Genomic DNA, 22,351 nt, shown 5'->3' with positions numbered 1-22,351 from the left:
AGAGGTGTTTGTGGCGGCAGCGACAGTTTTTACAACACCAGTCAGTCTGAGCGTCAGCCTCGATGTGTCAGATAAGCCTGGCCGCATGAGTTACAGCAGGACAGCGAACAGGCAGGCGAGACGTCATCTTGACATGTCGGGAAGTGCCAGAGCGATTCAGATGGGAGCGAAAACTGAGATGGTGCGAGTGGCTGTATATGCCATGCGTTTATCATCAGGAAAATACAGGGCAGTTGGTTCTGAGAACTAATATTAGCTGGACAAATGAAATGTGCTTTCAGATGTGACTGCTGCTGACATGAAGCTAGTCTGTTCTGGTCAGGTTGAGGACCTCATTAAGGCTGGGAGCAGTTTTTTTTTTCACCTTTATTAAAGCTGCATTGTTTGGTAAAACATCTGATAGTGCTGCATTAAGTAGCTTATAATGATGACATTGGCTGAATTTGATTGTGATAAATCTAAATAGGCTCATCTGCTAGATGGGAAGTCCATCTGATAAATTAGGCACTGCTCTTATTCTGTTAATCAAAGACTCGATGTTTCACTCTGAGCTGTGGAAGCCTTCCTGTTAAAGTGATGCCTAATTAAACTGACTCTGGACTCTGGTGGCTACACAGACTATCCTCCTCTTTTTGTCACAGTACAGCCACAAACGATCTGTCAAGTGAAGGGAAAATGACAAGTTTTTCTTCAGATGAAAATCTAAATAGTGTGTTGTGCAGTTCTATATTAAGCTCCCCCGAGTCAATACTCTGTAGAACCAGATCTGGAAAATGAAATTTCTGCCTTTTCTTTTTTGCAAAATAGCTCCACTTGAGGACATTGGGGAACATCTAATTTCAAGTCTTGCCACAAATTTTCAATTAGATGTAGTTTTGGACTTTGACTAAGCCATTCTTACACATAATTTTTTTTAAAATCTAAACCTCTCTATTGTAGCTCTGGCTGTATGTTTAAGGCTATTTGAGTCATTGCAGCCTCTAACAGGTTTTCTTTCAAGGATGAATGGTATTTAGCTCCAACTTCCCATTAACTGACCAGCTTTCCTGTCCCCTCAGCATGATGCTGCCATCACCACTTCTTCTGACTTCATTAGTGACCTTTCTGTCATATTCATCTCTTTTGGGTTTGGCCTTAAACTAAGTAATTGAGATCAAGATTTTATTTTCCTGATTAATTAACCTTTTGACCAATTTTACTGATTGATTATTTGATTAAAATATTTGAGATCTTAGTTTTAACCCATGGTGGTTATTAAAATCTACACTTCTCAGACAATATTCATCTAGGATTAGCATAGATGCCTTCAAGAGTGCATGAAATCTGGCTGTCTTAATTAAAATTATAATTAAAAGATATTTTCCAAAACATTAAAATTGAATAGGTAAAGTGGACTAATTTCAAATTCATCCCACACTTTTTGGACTTTTATTTTTTATACATTTATACATGTTTTATATTTTATTACTTTCTGTTTGTTTGTCTAATAAAAACACAGAAGTTTGTGGTTGTAATGTGTTGAAATGTGAATTGTTTTTGCAAAAGGCTGTAAGTGTGTCTGGGTCCCGACTGCTACTTTCAAAGTTTAGGGCTTTGAACGACGGTTATTTTCAGAGAGACATCAGATTTTACGGAGATGGAGTAGAAGTAGCACACAATAAAGGGATCATAAGCGGCAGAAGTACTTCAAAAAGCGCCAGAGTTTGGGTTTTAGTCTGGTTGGCGGTCTGGATCTGGAAAGGGGGACAACACGAGCCGGGTTCAGGGACTGGTCAGAGCAGCGCTGGGAAGACGTCCGGGCGTGAAATGGATTCAACAAACAGCCGCACTGACTGAGACGAAGAAAGATAGGCTGACAGAAATGTGTGGAGGCATAAGAGCATGACAAAGAAAAGCAAAGTGAAACATGTATCTAATCTAAAAGAGTGTTTGCTGCTTTGTGAGCCACAAGGAAAAAAGAGTTTATATAAAGCTGAAAGCTGAGGATGTATATAAAGGCGAGTTTCCTTCTCTGATGGGACTTTTAAAAGACAGGATGTCAGTGAAGTTGCAAGATCAAAGCTCGGAAAAACTCACAGGATACTTGGATTTGTTGCTCTTTCATAACAATAAATTAAGATTAACTATCAAAGTTATTAGTAAAGTTAGCGAGAAGAAGGTGGACCAGAAAATGATCTGGATGTTATAAATAAGCTGAAGGAAAGTCCTGATATCTGATGCTGTCAGATGTTACCTGTTTTGGAGTCTTCCAGGGTGAAAAGTGACCTGAAATGTTGAGAACACAAAACATGCTTTAGGGTAAAAAAGAGCAATGATAAAACTGGTGAAATAAAACTAAAAACATCAGAAATATATGGAAAAGATAATGAAGCTGATAAGGTGCCAGTAGTTAATGTGGATAGAAAAAACAGGAAAAAGAAAAAAGGACATCTAGGACAAGGAAATGCAGAACAGAAGATGACTACTAAATATCTGCACAGAACAGCCTCACGAGAAATAATTTCTGATGTTGATGATGGTTTCTTCTTCTGTTTGACTTTGACTGAAGTACGTATGTGTGAGAAATCTGAGCAGAGTAACACTTTCTCTAAAGCCTTTCTCCTCATTTAAAGAGATTTGGAAACGGTTAATTATATTTCTTTGCTAAAATCTTAACTGAACACTAATATCATGTTCACACTGTTATAGCAGCTCCCTTTGGAAGACAAAAACAGGCTAATAGACACTAAAATGTTTCATTAAGATGAGCAGAACTGCTCATGAAATGTTGGCCCAGAAGTGAAAAACTAAATTACAAATAAAGGACAAAAAGACATAAATGAAATATTTAATATAAAAGTAAGAGGACAATGTTACAGAGGAAGAAAACTAAAAAGAAAGATGTTTTTTCTGGTGCTTTAAATGATTGTGCAATAAATGAAATAGGTTTGGGTTAAAGATAAAACTCTACATTTTAAACAAGCCTTTAAATACAAAGGGTCTTCATCTCTTATATGTAAATAATCTCAACAAATACTCAGATGCTTCTGTCATTCTGTCTTTAACACCTGCTGAGTGGGTTAACTTTTATATTGACCCAAAGTCCAGCTTGCTGAGGAGCAGTCAGTGACTGTGTCAGTATCCTGGTCGATTTTCTCTGCTCTGATTTTAGATTTGTGTTTGTTGGCTTCATCTGATTTTGCGTTTAAATTTGCCGTAGCTGCAAGCTTTAATTTTCTTCCTTCTTTCTCAGGATTTGACACAAACTGACTTTAAATTCTCCACAGAAAGACAGACAAAAAACATCTAGTCTGGCTGAAAACCGCTCTGTAGCCTCCAAGCTCTTCTGGTTTTAAAGGCGGCCATGTAAAGTTTCTACTTTTAACCTCCAGTATTTTCCTCAGGCCTACTGATTTCTGCTCAGACACAGGAAGCTCACAGCGCCCGCCTTATTACAAGTATTGTAAAATCTAGAAAAGCTGCACACATTGTGTTTATACCTAATCAAAATACCTAATCACAACTGATCCTGGTCTAGTTATGACCTCATCTGGGTGTTGATAAGGACAGTAGTCCACTGTTCTGGGACCTCTGCAGTAGACTATGAGTAGATTACAGCAGATCATAGCATAATTGCTTAAGTCATATTTGAACTTCCCTTTTAGAGGTTTAATTTGTTGTGTGACCACACGCTGACCGCACACATGTACAACTCAAGCCCTTCCATTAATCTTCTACACACTCACTTTAAACATCAAACTGTTCTTTCAGTTTCGGTGTTACAGAAAAGAACATTTGTGAATCAATCATTGATCTGTCAGGATCGCCAGGATTGGAAAGGCAGAACAGAAATGCTCCGGTTTTCGCTTAAGTGGGTTCAGTTTGTCACACAACAGCAAGGTAAAGGTTACACCTTTGCCTTTCTCTCTCAAATCTGTCTTGTGATGACCTTTCAGGAGGCATTTCACATGCTTCTGCTGTTTACAGCTTAGTTCAGCCACAACAAACAGGAATTTATCTAGGAGACAAATACCTGTGAAAAGCAGCAGCTTAAACCAGGAAGCAGTTTGTCTTTAGTTATATTGACAGGGGCATGAGCAAAGTGCATAATGTATCTAGATTTAATTTGTCTTATTTTCTGGAAGTCGCAAGCATATACAAATACAGAAATCAAATTATGGGAAGACTGCTTGGGTTGTGTGCCAGAATTCTCAGTTTAGCCCTCTATAAAAACAGCAGTCCCACTGAGCCACCAGCAGAACGGTGACAACACGGGAATCGCCAAAAGCTGCCTTTTTCAGAGTGTCTCTCTGTGGAAATGAGACACACGAGATCTACAGACAGGAAACAGTTACAACAATTTATTAAAAACTCTATTTCTATTTCAGTTTTTCAGTGTGTATGGGAGTATTTTATGAGCCCAGAACAAGAAAGAGGGATAACTGCCAGAGAAAGAGTAGTTTTTTGCTTCTCCCCGTCCTAAGAAGGTCAATCAATAAAATAGCTCTTCAGAATACCTGCATCTGAGTCAGCATGAAGGAGGGAGAGAGCAGCGGCAGCAGCCGAGTCCTCTGTGTGGGCATCAGAACCAGAGCTGAGTCGTACAGACAGAAGAGAGGGGAGCTACCAGGCATCAGTGATCGAGGCTGTCCACAGGGTGAAGTCCCTGTTAACTCAGGCATGCCAGAAATTTAGTTGGACGCGAGTGTCACAGTGCCCCGTGGCAATAAGATGAGAAAGACAGGGCTGAATGAGCTGTCCGTGGTGCTGAAAGCTCTCCAATGCTTATCAGACATGTCAGCTCAGCTGCAGGGAGCCCACAGAGTCCAAGTTACACTCAACTTTTTAGCTAAGTTATGCTCTGCCCTGCAGAACCGTTCACAGCTTGTGCATGCAAAATCAGTCAAAAACTAGTAACCAGGAATATGGTACTGGTTTCGTTCTGACACAGTGGACCTCAATATGTTTAGAGTTTTTTGTTCTGGGTAAAACCATGTAGAAATGTTTCCAGGGTTGCCTGCCTGATGATTTTACGCTAACTCCTTTCACCATTATTTGTCATTGCAATTGTACATTCCAACGAAATTTGTTCTCTGCATTGAACCCATCCCTTAGTGAGCTGTGGGCTGCCACTGTCTTGCTAAAGAGTGGCAGTCTGTGCTTTGAACTGGAGAACTTGTGGCCTTTCCAGAATGCAAATGCCCAGCTCCATAACCACTATGGACCCCGCCACCCAAAAAAGGTGGCACCCTCCTTCGTGAATGAATACTTTTTGCACTGCATTCTATTTTAACTTAGAGACTAAATAGTTTGCTCTCTTGCTAAATTTTGATCAAAGAAGTTCTATTCTCCTTTAAACAAAAGCAAGAAACATTTTGCTAATATTGAAGGTAAGTATGATACTTTGCTCAATCCAAACAGTGGAACATCATTTAAATCATGAAGCTTTGTGTCTTTGAATGACGCATAATAGGAAAACATTTATTTTCCAAAATACAGAGTAATAGAGAGAAACATGGATTTGCATGAATAGATGCTTTAACCTGAGAAACAAAGCTGGTGTGAATCTAAGATTTATAGATCTAAATACAAAGGGAGGTTTAATCAAATATGGTTTTAACTGAAAGCCGTCTAATTGTGCTTACAAGGCAATAACAGTAGAAGTGATTGTACCATGTTAGGATGCTGATTTTTCTCTCTGCACATGCATCTCTATCTCACAAGGACGTCTGGCTCCTTCACATGACAACCTGCACAGAAATCTGATGTTTTCCACTTCTACTGTTATGCTCACACAGAAAAATCTGTATCATTGTGGCTTTGTGCACAAACAAACCACTTACAAGCTGCAAACTGCTCGAACATGCATCATATGAAAGCAGAAAACACAGGACAATTTACCAAACCACGTTCATGCAGTTACTGAATGGTCACTTAATTGTTATAAAAGCCAAAACAGGAGCACTTGAGTTGTTTAAGAGGTGACTTTAGTTTCTAGCTGCCACTCCCACCCACAGGGAGGAGATGTCTAGCACAACTTTTACCCCTGTGATCTAATTTTTAAGGCAACATGGCTGCCTGCCATTGGTTTTGTTTAGGTCTTTTTATTTCTTTCTAGAACCCCTGCTCCTCTTCTCTGGGCAGACATCGATCCCTGGAGGGCACCTCCTAAGTTTCAGAACTTGCAGGGAGAAATCGCAGAGTGTAAACAAAGCGGAATGGCTGTGATCTTCTGGCAGAGAGCCGAACTCATCACTCTCTTGCTTCTTCCTCTCAGTCTTTTGTTTTTCCACCATGTTGTGCTTGCACACGGTAGATGGATCACTGTCTGGTTAAAACACGCAGATTCCCTGCGGGAGGCTTAGTTTCTTTCCATGCAGTTCAGACCCTCTTCATCCAATTTCTGCAGCCCCTAGTCGCATCAGGTGGGAGGTCAAAGCACGGCCCCTAATTCAGGATGTATAATATACCTGTGGGAGCATGTGGGTGGTCAGCGTTGCTGGAGAAGGTAGTGAAATAGCCGACCATATGTAAAGAGCTAATTGTAGCCCTGCATCTGTGGATTGGGGAACAGATCTGTAATGGTCGAGGTAGCCACTTATAGAGCAGTCAGCAGTCCTCATGTTCAGGCTCAATAATTAGCAGTAATGAGCGGAAAAGTGGCTATTTGTTGGGAAAGGGGTAGTAGGGTCAAGATAATATTTAATGGATGGGTAAGTATCTCAACTATAAAACGAGGAAAAGGCATCTGAAGGCGGTCGGGTTTAATTGACTGGAAGATTTGGTGAGAAAAGGCTTCATTTGTGGACTATATACTAATGGTGTGTCTGGAATACTTCAAAACTGTTGATTGCAAGAATTTTAGGGAAGGATAATAACTACTTTATGCTTTTCAGGAAAGGATAGTTTGTGAGCAAATATCCTATTTAGGGTGAGAAAATCTTTAATCTTGAATGTATAAAGCAAAGATAAAATTGCATATGTATTGCTTTAAAAAGCTGCCAAGTAATTTTCACTTTTTTGACACAAAAAGGCTCTGGAGCCATGGCCATTACACCAACTTACTTTCTTCATAAATCCCTCACACAAACAGCAAAATCTGAAAAGAAAATACAAAACATTCTCTCGGTTGAGAACCTCAAGTTTCTCAGGTGAGAAAATGTGTCGTTTTTTCTTTGGCTTTTATCTTTAATGTGCCCCCTATCAGTACAGCATGTCTGCCATCCATGGATCATGTTTCATTAAATCTTTAACAGCTTTCTCTCATTTTTAATAATCCCTCTCTAAAATCTTTAATTCCCTAATCGTTTTCTCAGATTATCTGGTAATCATGTCATATTGTCCATATTTAGCCTTATTTACCTGCTTTTGGCTCACCATTGCCAATTTGGCTTCGTTTAGCCACTCTTTGGTCCTAAATTGGGATGTAGTTTTTCTGCATTTGTTTCAATTTACAACTATCCATGACAAAAAAGCAGTTATTGCATGACTTGTTAAAAATTCCAAGGCTTTAATTTCTTTATCTGTTTAAAAAATACGGAAAAGCCTTCAATCATTTGTAGTAAAGTAAAGAGTAAAGTTTGGATCACTAATGCTAGACATTTAGGAGTGTGTTGCCATAGGAACTACTTCATAACCTAACCATAAAAATTGTTTGTAGGGGGGGGTTCCTGAACTTGGCAGTTAGAAAAGCATAAAAGCTGTTGGTGTGAATGAAAGCAAGGAGGTGGTCGCTTGAAAAACAAGCTTTACGCTTGATATTGTGATGAGCGGTATTGCCAGCTGTTTAGTTGCCAGAATGCAGCCAGAGATTTATGAGAGAGCTCCATTAGACATTGCCAGATTTATTAGAAGGTAGAAAATAAAACAACTGGTTCAATGAATGAGAGCAAGCTCAAATGTATATTCTTGTTTTTGTTATAGGCTTTGTTACATGTCAGATACAATTAGTGCCACAAACTACAAATGACTGGTTGGTGGAGGAAACTGCAGCTCACCTGGAATAAACATCTGTATGAGAGTGGAGTTAAAAGGAATTATTCTCTACCTGAGGTTCCCCAGATCTACTTTGCAGCAAATAGAGTACCTACTAGGCATGTTTGTCAACATAAGAGGCCACTGGCTACTTTAAAATAGACTTGTTTCTTGAGCATTTCATAATAAAGTTATTAATCCTTCAATTACTATACATATTTTTAGGAAAATACTACATACTCATTAGAAATTGGAGTAATTTTAAAATCAGAGTCCCCAATACTAATAAACATCCCCCTTTGCTCTGACACTCCTAAATACAATCCAATCCCATCTTCCAAAGTCCCCTAACTAGTAAATACAGTCCACCTGCGTGTAATTTAACATCAGTATAAGACGTCAGTAATTATAATTTTTTAACAGCAAACAGCAACAAGAAGCAGACAAGAGGCAAACAGTGACTCTGGAGGAACTGCGGAGCTACACAGCTCAGGTGGAAGAATCTGTTGACATGATGACTGTTAGTTGTACACTCCAAATATCTGGACTTAATTAAGAGTGGTAAGTAGTTATGTGGCGGAAGGTGCTCATGGTGAATCATGGTGGCGGCAGCATCATGCTGTGGGTATCCTTTATTTTTCAGCAGGAATGGGAAGCTGGTCAGGGTTGATGAGAAGATGGATGGAACTAAACCCAGGGCAACGCTGAAAGAAAAACTGTTGGAGGCTGCAAAGGACCTGGGACTGGGCCGGAGGTTTACCTTCCAGCAGTACAAGCCTTAGCGTACAGCCAGAGATACAATGTGATAGCTCAGATCAAAGCATATTAATGTCGGGCACTTTTGTCAAAATGGGAAAAAGCTTGAGGGGTATGAATACTTTTCAAGGTAATGTTTTGCATAAGCATAGATTTGCCACATCAGAATGTTTAATTCTGTAACGCCAAATGCCTCTTACGTAGTATCATATGTAAGCCCCCAACAGAGTGGAACAATAAGGTCAAAGACACTTACTTTAAAACTCCTAAAACAAAATCCCCGAGGAGCACCTCTCTCCCAGAGGGATGTAATACTCTCAGATCGTAATGAGCTTACAATGCTTTTATGGTTAAGTCTCTAAAATATTCTCAAATGATGCATAACTCCCCACAAAAAAACCCTACTGATAAATAAAACCTTTTCTTGACACATGCGTCTTTCAACTCCAGTCTCGCTTCTGTAATAAAATAGTGCTTTTGACTCCCTGCTGCCTTTAACAAAGAAGCTCAACAGATGCAACAGTGCACATTGATATATTCACTTTTATCTGGATCTGAAATTAGGAATCTTTGGATCTACAGGCCAACCATGTGAGTAAAAGTACTTTATTGTCACATATGACACTGTGTGTTTCTACGTCTGAGCCCAAACACACTGAAGCACTTTTTTAGACTTGGAAAAATGAACTTCATGCGGATTTGTGGGCTCTCTGCTCACAAACAGAGACATGGGCAGCCTAAGAAAGAAATAAACAGCGATAAATATATTCAGATGGCAATGGTGACCTTTGCTGCAGAGTCTCAGCGGTGTCTGTGGCTCTCAGGCAGCTGGCATTATGACTCGTATGTGACATTACACAACGAAAGCATACAGAAGCAAAGGCAGAACTGCTTTGCTTCCAGATCACTGCAAAGTTCATGCATCATCACTTAGAGGATGCCAAGATGAATCAAGATCAAAGGAAAAACAAAAAGAACGAGTGATTTGATATTTAAACCATAATTGTGAAGAACATTCACTTTCTGAATATGTAATTAATATATATAGTTTTAACCCTGAACATCACAGCTTTGGTAGAGTCACCACTGATAGGCGGATTTACAACGAATCAAAAACTGAGTCAATTCCAGTGTTTCGGCAAATAACAACTGGCTCAGAGATGACAAGTTCAGTCAGTAGAAGCATGTTAGCACAGAATGTTGAAATGCCTCGTTTGTTAAATGTAAATGAGAGCTTCATAAATAAAATTAAAATGTTTTCTACCTTTAATGTGACAAACCAAATAATCCAATTATATACCAAACAAATCAGACAGCAAAAAATGTAAAAAAGAGCTCCATGAACCTGTCCGCGTAGATACTGCAGTGCCTTTTGATGGACTTTCAGCATTCAATCATTTGGTAGGAGACTGTCAGAATGTCACATCTCATTTATATTCATCTATCCTACCTTGCAAAAGTTCTCTTAATCTGTCAGACTGTGAGAACATCTCTGGTCCACAGCTGTCTATAGGTGATCACATGGATTTTCTCTTATTTACTTATGGCCATTCCAATTTATTTTTACTTCTGTTCCTCTGCCTGATTTGGATGTATGCGTGGGTTTCACTGTGATGCTGAAATGGTTTGGGTCAAAACTAGTTTTAGGAACGGGTAAAAAAATTAATTGCCCTTTGACTTAGACCCCATTTCCATCTAAAGAAAAGACACCACTGTGGGTATTTACTTTTTTTGGACACGTCAAACATACCTTCATGAATGTTTACAGTTTCAGCCACCTCAAGAGAACCTTAAACAAAGTAACTCCAGAGTATGAACTCCCACCACCATGTTTCACTGGGGTAATCAGTGTTGTTTTGAGCCAAAAAATACTTTTATAGTTTCATCAACCTCAAAAAGCCACGTTCTATCAGAGGACAATTGACCCTAAAGCATGATACCTCCACCATGTCAGTCGATTTTGTGTGTTCTTGGTTTATTTTGGGCCAATCTGTGTTTAGAATTGTTTATAGTTATCCATTTTAGCAAAAAACCCTTATTAATGGAAGAAAATCATCCCCCGGTGTTTCCATCATGTTTCACTGTGGATATGATGTTTTTTCAGTATGTGTCATGTTGTTTTTGTACCAAGCTTATCTTTTGGAATTTTGGCCTGAATAATAGAGCTTGGTTTCTTCAGGTTAGAATCCTTAAAATGTTTTGTGAGTTTTCACGCAAAACTACTTCTCCATCCAGATAAATAGAAAATACTAGAGGTTTTTGTCACATGTAGTACACTACTAGTACTTTCCAGAAGTTCCTGCATTTTGATCAGTGTTGCTGTCGCCTAGTGGGAGCATTTCTGATCAATTTTTGTTTTGTCTTCAAATCATTTTTGGAGTCATGTCTTTTTGTTGTCCCATACTTTTTCCAATGATTGATGACAGCCCTTATTGTGCTATGGTATAAGCATAAAGCAAATGACTTTTATTGTTTCCTTCTCCTGATTGATACATTTAAGATTATTTTGAAACTTAGAAACTTAGATTTTTCTTTTGTGAATCACATCACTAATTATGGAGGATTTGGCCTCAAGACACTTAAATGCTGAGCATGAAACAAAAGGCGCTTCATAAAACTATTAGTATTGGGGTCAGGGCACTTATTAAAACAGGTTATTGGAGCTTTTTTTTTGCTGTTTCTCCATTTCTCTCCCTTCACAGATTCATTTGTTTTGCCATTAATTCCTACAGTCTATGTGTCACTTTAAAGGTGGATAAACCTCTGAAATGATCTATCATAGCCCCATGTCTTACTTCACAAAAACCTGTGCCTTCTTTATATGCTGTGTTTATCCAGGGTGAGAAAACACCTTCCTCTTTGTATGATCCTTTTCATTTACTGTCAGAGACGTTGACATTAGACTGAAGCTCTGTGACAGTCTCTGACTTTGAAGACAAATGTTGACGTATGAACGCACACAGCTCACAAGGTCACCCATCATATTGTACACACAAGAAGCCGAAAACAGTCAGATTCTGCAAATAACAGGCTGGTATGGTGCACAAGACAGAGCACAATACCTAATTCTGATTGTAAGAAGGCAATATATATGTGTGAAAACACTTGGAGGCCATTTAGATTACAATTCCAGGCCAAAAAAACTGATATTTATGACGTTTTGGGGCATGTATTCGTCATTCATAAGACACTGTGCTGGCAAACTAAAAATATCAAAAAGGAACTTGAAAGACACTCTTCAATCAGACCATATTGTTGACTGATAGCACCTGTTGCTCAGAGAGAAGAGGGACATACAGACTACTTAAACTTAGAGAAAGGAAGCTGGAGTCAGGAACATGAAAGTAAAGATGATTTAAAGAGCACTTGAGATAAGCTAACCATCAGCCAGTCACTGTTGGTCATTGGAGAACTGAATCATAGACTGAAGCGCACAGAATTACACAAAATCTCCTCTGGCAGAGGACAACACAAGAATACCTAGACATGTAGACATGCAGCCTCCGGTCTTACCTGTGCCCCCTCTCTGGACCACCAGGCTGGCCTCGGCTCCCACAGCACACTCCTTTAGCAGCTCCACCACCTGGGTGTGGGTGAATCCTGCCACGGGCTGCTTGTTAATCTCTAAGATTAGGTCACCTTCACACAGGCCCGGACAGCCCTGAGGTTCAAGGACTTGCTTGACACGCTGGCCCGTTAGACTGTCAGCGATCGTGAAGCCGAACCCGTCAACGCTCTTCACCATGGTCACAGTCAGCAGCTCCCCCTGGGTGGCGCCCGACGACGCCATGGAGACGCTGTCAGGGGGCGTGGTGCCAGTGGTGGCTGGGAGCGAGCCATCTAGGTGGGTGTCACCCGGATGAGTGGTGAGAAGCAGGTGCTGCTGGGAGTTAACGTGGTCCTGACTGGGGTCTGTGACGAACCGCGCCGTACGGGTCAGGTAGTCCAGGTAGTTATCATAGCCCGTCCTGCCGTTCACCATGACGGGCCTCTGCTCCATGATGCCAAGTGGTGAGATAATGGTGGTGGTGGTGTTGTTGGTGTTTGAGGCATCCTCTGGGTCATATGGTAATGGGTAGCCACGACACAACACAAGTGTCACGCTTTGACCAATAGGAACAGACTGAAAGAGTTTCACCACATCAGCATGGGTCGTGCCCAGAACGCAGACATCATTAATGTAGACAATGACATCCCCTAAAAAACAAAAAAAGCAGAGCAACATAAGAATAATCATATCCTATTGAGTTTCAAAAGCAGCTAAAGACTGAACCTTCTTCAAGCTAAATATGTACTTCAAGTTCAAGTGAGAGGTTTGCATACACTCATGGGCATGGGTAGTAATTTTAGCCATTTAATGACTTTCCAAAATGTTTTTCCATAGTTCAATGATAATACAACAAGCTGAGGTTTCGGTTTATTGTGGATTTTCTGCACAAGCTCAAAATTATACATGCAGGAAGAGAAAAAAATACCATTATATCATGCTAAAATGTATAGACTCTATTTTACATCCATGTGCTGGGGAGGTCTCTGTGTGACCCACCTTAATTACAAGACCAGAAATGTAACAATTCAGGTTTACCAAGAAGTCCTTGAAAGAAATCACTGGGTGGAGATTTTGCTGTGACTCTGGAATTTTTTCATAATGCTTTTGAGCTTGGTCTGTTTTTTCTGCCAGAATTCAGAAACGTTTTGAGGATTTTTATCAAATAACGAAAGAAAACCTCTCAGACCTCTGAGAACAAGAAAGATATGCTGCTTTCCAACCTTCTGTCATAATTCTAGATGGATATTTGACCCACCTTCTTGGCGGAGGATGGAAGAAGGATCAATTTCGAATGCTTATTATTACCCTGCTTAATCCATTCTAAAACAAGTGTGTTTGTGATAGTTTTCCTTATGGAACAAACGATTGTGTCCAAGTTCAACCATCAGACCCAAAATGGCATATTTTCAAGAACAACCCAGGAACCAGTAAACTCTAGAATGGAAACAGTGTCATTGTGGACTACGACACTGTCCTCAGTTTAGTGAGTTTTACATCCTCATCATACCAACCGAAAGGTTGCTAACCACAAAAGAAGCCTCTGCACCAAAATCGAAATCTTACAGCTCTACTGAAATTTGCCGCTGCCAACCTGAACAATCCGAACCCGTTCTAAAGAAACGTTTTTTGATTCAAATTGAACTATCTGGCCATAATGAGAAGATGTACAGTGGCCAGCATAAATGAGTACACCTCCTTTTGCCACATTTCAGGCTACAAACATAAAGATATAAAATTCAAATTTTTTGTGAAGAATCAACAACAATTGGGACACAATCGTGAAGTGGAATGAAATTTATTGGATGTGTCAAACTTTTTTAACAAATAAAAAACTGAAAAGTGGGGCGTTCAATATTATTCGGCCCCTTTACTTTCAGTGCACCAAACTCACTCCAGAAGTTCAGTGAGGATCTCTGAATGATCCAATGTTGTCCCAAATGACTGATGATGATAAATAAAATCCACCTGTGTGTAATCAAGTCTCCGTATAAATGCACGTGCTCTGTGATAGTCTCAGGGTTCTGTTCAAAGCACAGAGAGCATAATGAAGACCAAGGAACACACCAGGCAGGTCCGAGATACTGTTGTGGAGAAGTTTAAAGCCGGATTTGGATACAAAAAGATTTCCCAAGCTTTAAACATCCCAAGGAGCACTGTGCAAGCAATCATATTGAAATGGAAGGAGTATCAGACCACTGCAAATCTACCAAGACCCGGCCGTCCCTCTAAACTTTCATCTCCAACAAGGAGAAGACTGATCAGAGATGCAGCCAAGAGGCCCATGATCACTCTGGATGAACTGCAGAGATCTACAGCTGAGGTGGGAGAGTCTGTCCATAGGACAACAATCAGTCGTACACTGCACAAATCTGGCCTTTATGGAAGAGTGACAAAAAGAAACTAATTTCTCAAAGATATCCATAAAAAGTCTCGTTTAAAGTTTGCCACAAGCCACCTGGGAGACACACCAAACATGTGGAAGAAGGTGCTCTGGTCAGATGAAACCAAAATCCAACTGTTTGGCCACAATGCAAAACGATATGTTTGGTGTAAAAGCAACACAGCTCATCACCCTGAACACACCATCCCCACTGTCAAACATGGTGGTGGCAGCATCATGGTTTGGGCCTGCTTTTCGTCAGCAGGGACAGGGAAGATGGTCAAAATTGATGGGAAGATGGATGGGGCCAAATACAGGACCATTCTGGAAGAAAACCTGTTGGAGTCTGAAAGAGACCTGAGACTGGGACGGAGATTTATCTTCCAACAAGACAATGATCCAAAACATAAAGCCAAATCTACAATGGATTGGTTCACAAATACACTTATCCAGGTGTTGGAATGGCCAAGTCAAAGTCCAGACCTGAATCCAATCGAGAATCTGTGGAAAGAGCTGAAGACTGCTGTTCACGAACGCTCTCCATCCAACCTCACTGAGCTCGAGCTGTTTTGCAAGGAAGAATGGGCAAGAATTTCAGTCTCTCGATGTGCAAAACTGATAGAGACAAACCCCAAGAGACTTGCAGCTGTAATTGCAGCAAAGGGTGGCGCTACAAAGTATTAACGCAAGGGGGCCGAATAATATTGCACACCCCACTTTTCAGTTTTTTATTTGTTAAACAAGTTTGATACATCTAATAAATTTCATTCCACTTCACGATTGTGTCCCACTTGTTGTTGATTCTTCACAAAAAATTTTAATTTTATATCTTTGAAGCCTGAAATGTGGCAAGAGGTTGAAAAGTTCAAGGGGGCCGAGTACTTTCGCAAGGCACTATATATATATATATACACATACAGGGGTTGGACAATGAAACTGAAACACCTGGTTTTTAGACCACAATAATTTATTAGTATGGTGTAGGGCCTCCTTTTGCGGCCAATACAGCGTCCTCTTTTGAACTCTGGTATGTCACCCATAATGTTGTGTACATTTCGAAATATTTTGAGCAAAACTGTGCTCTTACCCTGGTAATTGAACCTTCACACTCTGCTCTTACTGGTGCAATGTGCAATCAATGAAGACTGGCTACCAGGCCGGTCCAATTTAGCCATGAAACCTCCCACACTAAAATGACAGGTGTTTCAGTTTCGTTGTCCAACCCCTGTATATATACATATACATACAGTACAGACCAAAAGTTTAGACACACCTTCTCATTCAAAGGGTTGTCTTTATTTTCATGACTATGAATAGTGTAGCTTCACACTGAAGGCATCAAAACTATGAATTAACACATGTGGAATTATATACTGAACAAAATAGTGTGAAACAACTGAAAATATGTCTGATATTCTAGGTTCTTCAAAGTAGCCACCTTTTGCTTTGATTACTGCTCCGCACACTCTTGGCATTCTGTTGATGAGCTTCAAGAGGTAGTCACCTGAAATGGTTTTCAGGTTTCACAGGTGTGCCCTGTCAGGTTTAATAAGTGGGTTTTTCAAGCCTTATAAATGGGGTTGGGACCATCAGTTGTGTTGTGCAGGAGGTGGATACAGGACACAGCTGATAGTCCTACTGAATAGACTGTTAGAATTTGTATTATGGCAAGAAAAAAGCAGCTCAGTAAAGAAAAACAAGTGGCCATCATTACTTTAAGAAATGAAGGTCAGTCAGTCCGAACAATTGGGAAAACTTTGAAAGTGTCCCCAAGTGCAATTGCAAAAACCATCAAGCGCTACAAAGAAACTGGCTCTCATGAGGACCGCCCCAGGAAAGGAAGACTAAGAGTCACCTCTGCTGCGGACAATAAGTTCATCCGAGTCACCAGCCTCAGAAATCGCAGGTTAACAGCAGCTCAGATTAGACAACAGGTCAATGCCACACAGAGTTCTAGCAGCAGACACATCTCTAGAACAACTGTTAAGAGGAGACTGTGTGAATCAGGCCTTCATGGTAAAATAGCTGCTAGGAAACCACTGCTGAGGACAGGCAACAAGCAGAACAGACTTGTTTGGGCTAAAGAGCACAAGGAATGGACATTAGACCAGTGGAAATCTGTGCTTTGGTCTGATGAGTCCAAGTTTGAGATCTTTGGTTTCAACCACCGTGTCTTTGTGCGGCGCAGAAGAGGTGACTACCTCTTGAAGCTCATCAACAGAATGCCAAGAGTGTGCAGAGCAGTAATCAAAGAAAAAGGTGGCTACTTTTAAGAACCTAGAATATCAGACATATTTTCAATTGTTTCACACTTTTGTTCAGGATATAATTCCACATGTGTTAATTCATAGTTTTGATGCCTTCAGTGTGAAGCTACAATATTCATAGTCATGAAAATAAAGAAAACTCTTTGAATGAGAAGGTGTATCCAAACTTTTGGTCTGTACTGTATATATATATATATATATATATATATATATATTGCTGTTTATACATTGTATGTGCGATAGTCAAACAAACAATTACTACATAGCATCTATCTGACAGCAGAGAACATTTTTTTATATAATTATAAATACATTTAGTTATTAGGGGTTAAAAAAGAAGAGTTCCTTCAACTGACGCATAAAATCCAATGATGTTTGAAAGTTGAACTTCCGACCTTAGGTTTGCTACAATTTTAAAACTGATAAATCTCTGGGCTAATACAGGTCCTTCTCAAAATATTAGCATATTGTGATAAAGTTCATTATTTTCCATAATGTCATGATGAAAATTTAACATTCATATATTTTAGATTCATTGCACACTAACTGAAATATTTCAGGTCTTTTATTGTCTTAATACGGATGATTTTGGCATACAGCTCATGAAAACCCAAAATTCCTATCTCACAAAATTAGCATATCATTAAAAGGGTCTCTAAACGAGCTATGAACCTAATCATCTGAATCAACGAGTTAACTCTAAACACCTGCAAAAGATTCCTGAGGCCTTTAAAACTCCCAGCCTGGTTCATCACTCAAAACCCCAATCATGGGTAAGACTGCCGACCTGACTGCTGTCCAGAAGGCCACTATTGACACCCTCAAGCAAGAGGGTAAGACACAGAAAGAAATTTCTGAACGAATAGGCTGTTCCCAGAGTGCTGTATCAAGGCACCTCAGTGGAAAGTCTGTGGGAAGGAAAAAGTGTGGCAGAAAACGCTGCACAACGAGAAGAGGTGACCGGACCCTGAGGAAGATTGTGGAGAAGGGCCGATTCCAGACCTTGGGGGACCTGCGGAAGCAGTGGACTGAGTCTGGAGTAGAAACATCCAGAGCCACCGTGTACAGGCGTGTGCAGGAAATGGGCTACAGGTGCCGCATTCCCCAGGTCAAGCCACTTTTGAACCAGAAACAGCGGCAGAAGCGCCTGACCTGGGCTACAGAGAAGCAGCACTGGACTGTTGCTCAGTGGTCCAAAGTACTTTTTTAGGATGAAAGCAAATTCTGCATATCATTCGGAAATCAAGGTGCCAGAGTCTGGAGGAAGACTGGGGAGAAGGAAATGCCAAAATGCCAGAAGTCCAGTGTCAAGTACCCACAGTCAGTGATGGTCTGGGGTGCCGTGTCAGCTGCTGGTGTTGGTCCACTGTGTTTTATCAAGGGCAGGGTCAATGCAGCTAGCTATCAGGAGATTTTGGAGCACTTCATGCTTCCATCTGCTGAAAAGCTTTATGGAGATGAAGATTTCATTTTGCCAAAACCACTGGTAAATGGTTTACTGACCATGGTATCACTGTGCTCAATTGGCCTGCCAACTCTCCTGACCTGAACCCCATAGAGTATCTGTGGGATATTGTGAAGAGAACGTTGAGAGACTCAAGACCCAACACTCTGGATAAGCTAAAGGCTGCTATCGAAGCATCCTGGGCCTCCATAAGACCTCAGCAGTGCCACAGGCTGATTGCCTCCATGCCACGCCGCATTGAAGCAGTCATTTCTGCCAAAGGATTCCCGACCAAGTATTGAGTGCATAACTGTACATGATTATTTGAAGGTTGACGTTTTTTGTATTAAAAACACTTTTCTTTTATTGGTCGGATGAAATATGCTAATTTTGTGAGATAGGAATTTTGGGTTTTCATGAGCTGTATGCCACAATCATCCGTATTAAGACAATAAAAGACCTGAAATATTTCAGTTACTGTGCAATGACTCTAAAATATATGAATGTTAAATTTTCATCATGACATTATGGAAAATAATGAACTTTATCACAATATGCTAATATTTTGAGAAGGACCTGTATTAGCCCAGAGATTTATCAAACAGTGGCTCCAGGCACAACTGTGGCCTAACCCTTACACTGGATTATAGTGCAATGCGTAATTCGTTTTATTTGTTTAGGCAATCATTTATTTAAACCTTTTTGATTTAAGTACTTTCAAGAGGTGCATTTCAAAAAAGTCCAAGACTTTTTTCATTTAAGGTAGAACACCAAAATTAGCACTGAACGTTATCTGAAAATCTTTAATTTCCTAGGCACAGGTTCAAGCAGTTAAATGTAGAAAAGGTTAAATAGAGGAGAAGCAAAGGAAAATTTATTTTCTTCCAACATATTAAACAAATGTAACAGCACAAATGTAGACAGAAAATACATAGGCAGAGGGATCAAATATACCACAAGAACAAACAGGAAGAAGCAGCTTGAAAAGGTTGGAGGAAAGACAAGATAATCAAGGAAGATGTAATGTGGGCAGATTTAAACATAATGAGAGAAACAAATACACAAATTATATATACTACTTAACTGGGCGGAGAAAAATAAATGTAATTTACAGTTTTTGTGATGCTATGATACTAACCATCTAATAGAAGTCAGATTCTAATTGCAAAAAGGAGTTAATGCTCAATAATCTGGAGCTTCACTAGATGTGATTGCAAGATGTCAGCTGTGTACAGTGATAGTTGTATCCATGCACACATTACCTGCAATAAACAGAGATAAACAAGAGCACTGATAATGTCTTATCTGCCTTTCTAGCGTAAAAGGGTGCAGATGACAGGCGGCTAAAGTGTTTGCCTTTTATGGCTTCCCGAGCTTTTATTTGTTCACTGCAGTGTAGATAAAACCTAGCAGACAATTAAATGTTCCCACACAAAGGAACGCCACATGCAGGCTCATTCCTGTCTTCGACACTTTGCTAAATATAGTGTTTTACGCTCCACAGTGGAGGCACTGTGCAGGTCTGGGCGACTGGGAACAATAAAACCACTCCTTATAAAGGGCAGGCGCTCAGCATTACCTGCTTATTTTCTAATTATAGGCAAACTGCTGTGATTTCTAGAAAGTGTTGGTAATTTACAAGCTAAATCAGTGCTAGGCTTCCCAAAGCTCCACCAATCAAAAACAGCCAGGTCAATTGCACGATAAGATAATTCAGCCTATATTTATGGATTCATTGTTGAAGTGCAGCAAAAAAAGCTAAAACCCTCGAGGGACTGCGCTGAATGCGATGGGGAAGTTGAGGCATTTTCTCTCACTGTCGCATGCAAACGACTTCTGGTTTCTCTGCTGGTAATGGCAGAAAGAGCACACACCTAGAGGCGATGTGACGTGAGGGACTTTTTAATTAATCAGGGTAAACGCGGCCGACATTTGCCTTGAGCGTTTGTGTCAGAATCAATAGCCGAGCGTGCTGGCAGAAAACAAATGATGGTGCGGTGACCTCGCAGTGCCTCGTTCTTGACATGTGTCTCATAGTTTGTGACCAGAAAGAAAATGCAGAGAGACAGAAAGCATCAGGAGAGACATAAAGGTATGAGCTGGAATCCAGGTATCTGCACTGATGTGATGGCTACTTAAAATTATACTAATATATCAAGATTTTATTCATATCTATTGAAAGAAATTGATCTGAAGAATGAATCTTCCTATTTAACAAGCTAGTCATGCTGAAACATGATCAAACCTTATGAAAGTGTGTTTTTCTAACATTTTTTGACATGTGCATTTAAATAAATTTGCACAATAATAAAAAACCCAGTAATATTAATAAATAAATAAAAATTAAGTTTCTGATGAGGAACAAATCACAGCGCCACGGCAGCTATTACGGGGGTAACATGTCCTAACTTACTGCATAATTTAAAGAAGGAATGAAGAATGAAGAAATACCCAATTTCATCAATATATATACCTCAATAATCAAATTATATTAAAGATAAGTAACCATGGATTATATTTATTGACCACACATTCACAATTATTTAATCAAACAAAAACAACACTTAAATTTATAAACTTACATTACTAAAGAGAACTAGGAATGAAACTTCAAATCACAACTAAGGAGAATACAATTTTAACTTTTCATTAAAGGTTTTTCTCTGTAGTTTAAAGAAACAGCTCATGGCCCAATGTTTGAGTTATGATAGCTAATGGAAAGGAAAAGCTTTGGGAGACAGAAAAATAGATAGAGTGAGTGAGGAATGCAAAGCAAAGACTGATGTAGATAAAACTATCTGCTGCTGGTCTAAGCTTGCTACTCCTGCAAGACTTTGCACATGTAATCTTCTAAAGTATAGCAAAGGTATTTACAGTTTCCCATATAAATGACTAATTAAAGTTAAAACAATGACAGTATTAAAGGGAAGCATTTTTTACATAAAGGAAAAAAGCTGTGAACTTTGTATGAAAGGGTAGGTTTGAGATGTTCATATGCTAACAGTTCCAGCTCAGCCTAAGCTTAAAAGTGACATTTCCAAGCTTTTCAAATTTGTAAAATGGTTAAAATGATCCCAAATAAGCTCAAATGTTGCCAAACAAAGAAGGAAAAAACTGCAAGGAACCTATCTACTTCCATTAAAAGACTTAAAAGACTCCTGTCAGATTCTTGTAAATTTAAAACCACAGCAACCTGATTTCTGCACAGCAGACTCACTGCAGCCAAGGCTGACTTTCCTAACTGAGTCATTTCTCTCTGTTCCTTCCTTTCATAATTCTACATGACATGTTAATTTCCATCTAATGGTGTGTTCACAAGTGTGTGAACATAAGAGGACCATGAGTCCCTGCTGAGAGGATTAGGCTAGCTCTCAAAACTCTCAGCAGGCTTTGGTGGAGACTGCATTTCCAACTGTCCCAATAGTTGTCTTCAGGTATTTGCAATTAATGTTGTTGTGCTTTGTTATATATATCAATCAATCAATCTCCTACCTTGCCATACATGAAGGGGAGTAAAAAACATGCAAAATGAAGTGTTCTGCTGTGACCAAATTGGGAAGTGGGAAGAACAAGTATAATAGACAGAAAAAAATACAACACTGGCTCTCACAGGCATGTTAGTTCTTCTTTAAAAAGCCCTCCTGTTCTCCACTCATTACCTGTATGAACTGCACCTGTTTGAACTCATTATCTGTATAGAACACAACTGTCAACACACTCAATCAAACTCCAACCTCTCCACAATGGCCAAGACCAGAGAGCTTTGTAAGGACATCAGGGATAAAATAGTGGACCTGCACAAGGCTGGGATGGTCTACGGGAAAATAGCCAAGCAGTTTGGTGAGAAGGCAACAAATGTTGGTGCAATTATAAGAAAATGGAAAAAGTTCAAGATGACGATCAATCTCCCTTGGTCTGGGGCTCCATGCAAGATTTCACCCCATGGGGCATCAACAATCATGAAGAAGGTGAGGGATCAGCTCAGAACTACACGGCAGGAC

The 22,351-nt window shown here is 39.8% G+C and overlaps 1 protein-coding gene across 8 annotated transcripts in view; it reads right to left on the bottom strand.

Annotated features, from left to right (window-relative positions):
- Positions 1 to 22,351, bottom strand: part of magi2a (membrane associated guanylate kinase, WW and PDZ domain containing 2a) — a 305,513-nt gene that overhangs the window by 39,569 nt on the left and 243,593 nt on the right. For 7 of the 8 annotated variants that reach the window (XM_047389222.1, XM_047389220.1, XM_047389221.1 and 4 more), the window contains exons 10-11: positions 12,223 to 12,906; positions 2,234 to 2,265 (exon numbers count right to left, since the gene is read on the bottom strand). In XM_047389222.1, the coding sequence (XP_047245178.1) occupies positions 2,234 to 2,265; positions 12,223 to 12,906 (716 nt within the window). The remainder of the gene's footprint in view (positions 1 to 2,233; positions 2,266 to 12,222; positions 12,907 to 22,351) is intronic. The other variant, XM_047389218.1, reaches the window with a different exon arrangement.

The sequence above is a fragment of the Girardinichthys multiradiatus genome, chromosome 17 (genome assembly GCF_021462225.1).
Source record: "Girardinichthys multiradiatus isolate DD_20200921_A chromosome 17, DD_fGirMul_XY1, whole genome shotgun sequence".
NCBI lineage: Eukaryota > Metazoa > Chordata > Actinopteri > Cyprinodontiformes > Goodeidae > Girardinichthys > Girardinichthys multiradiatus.
Note: the sequence above shows the minus strand (reverse complement) of the source record. Positions and strands in the feature narration are given on the sequence as shown.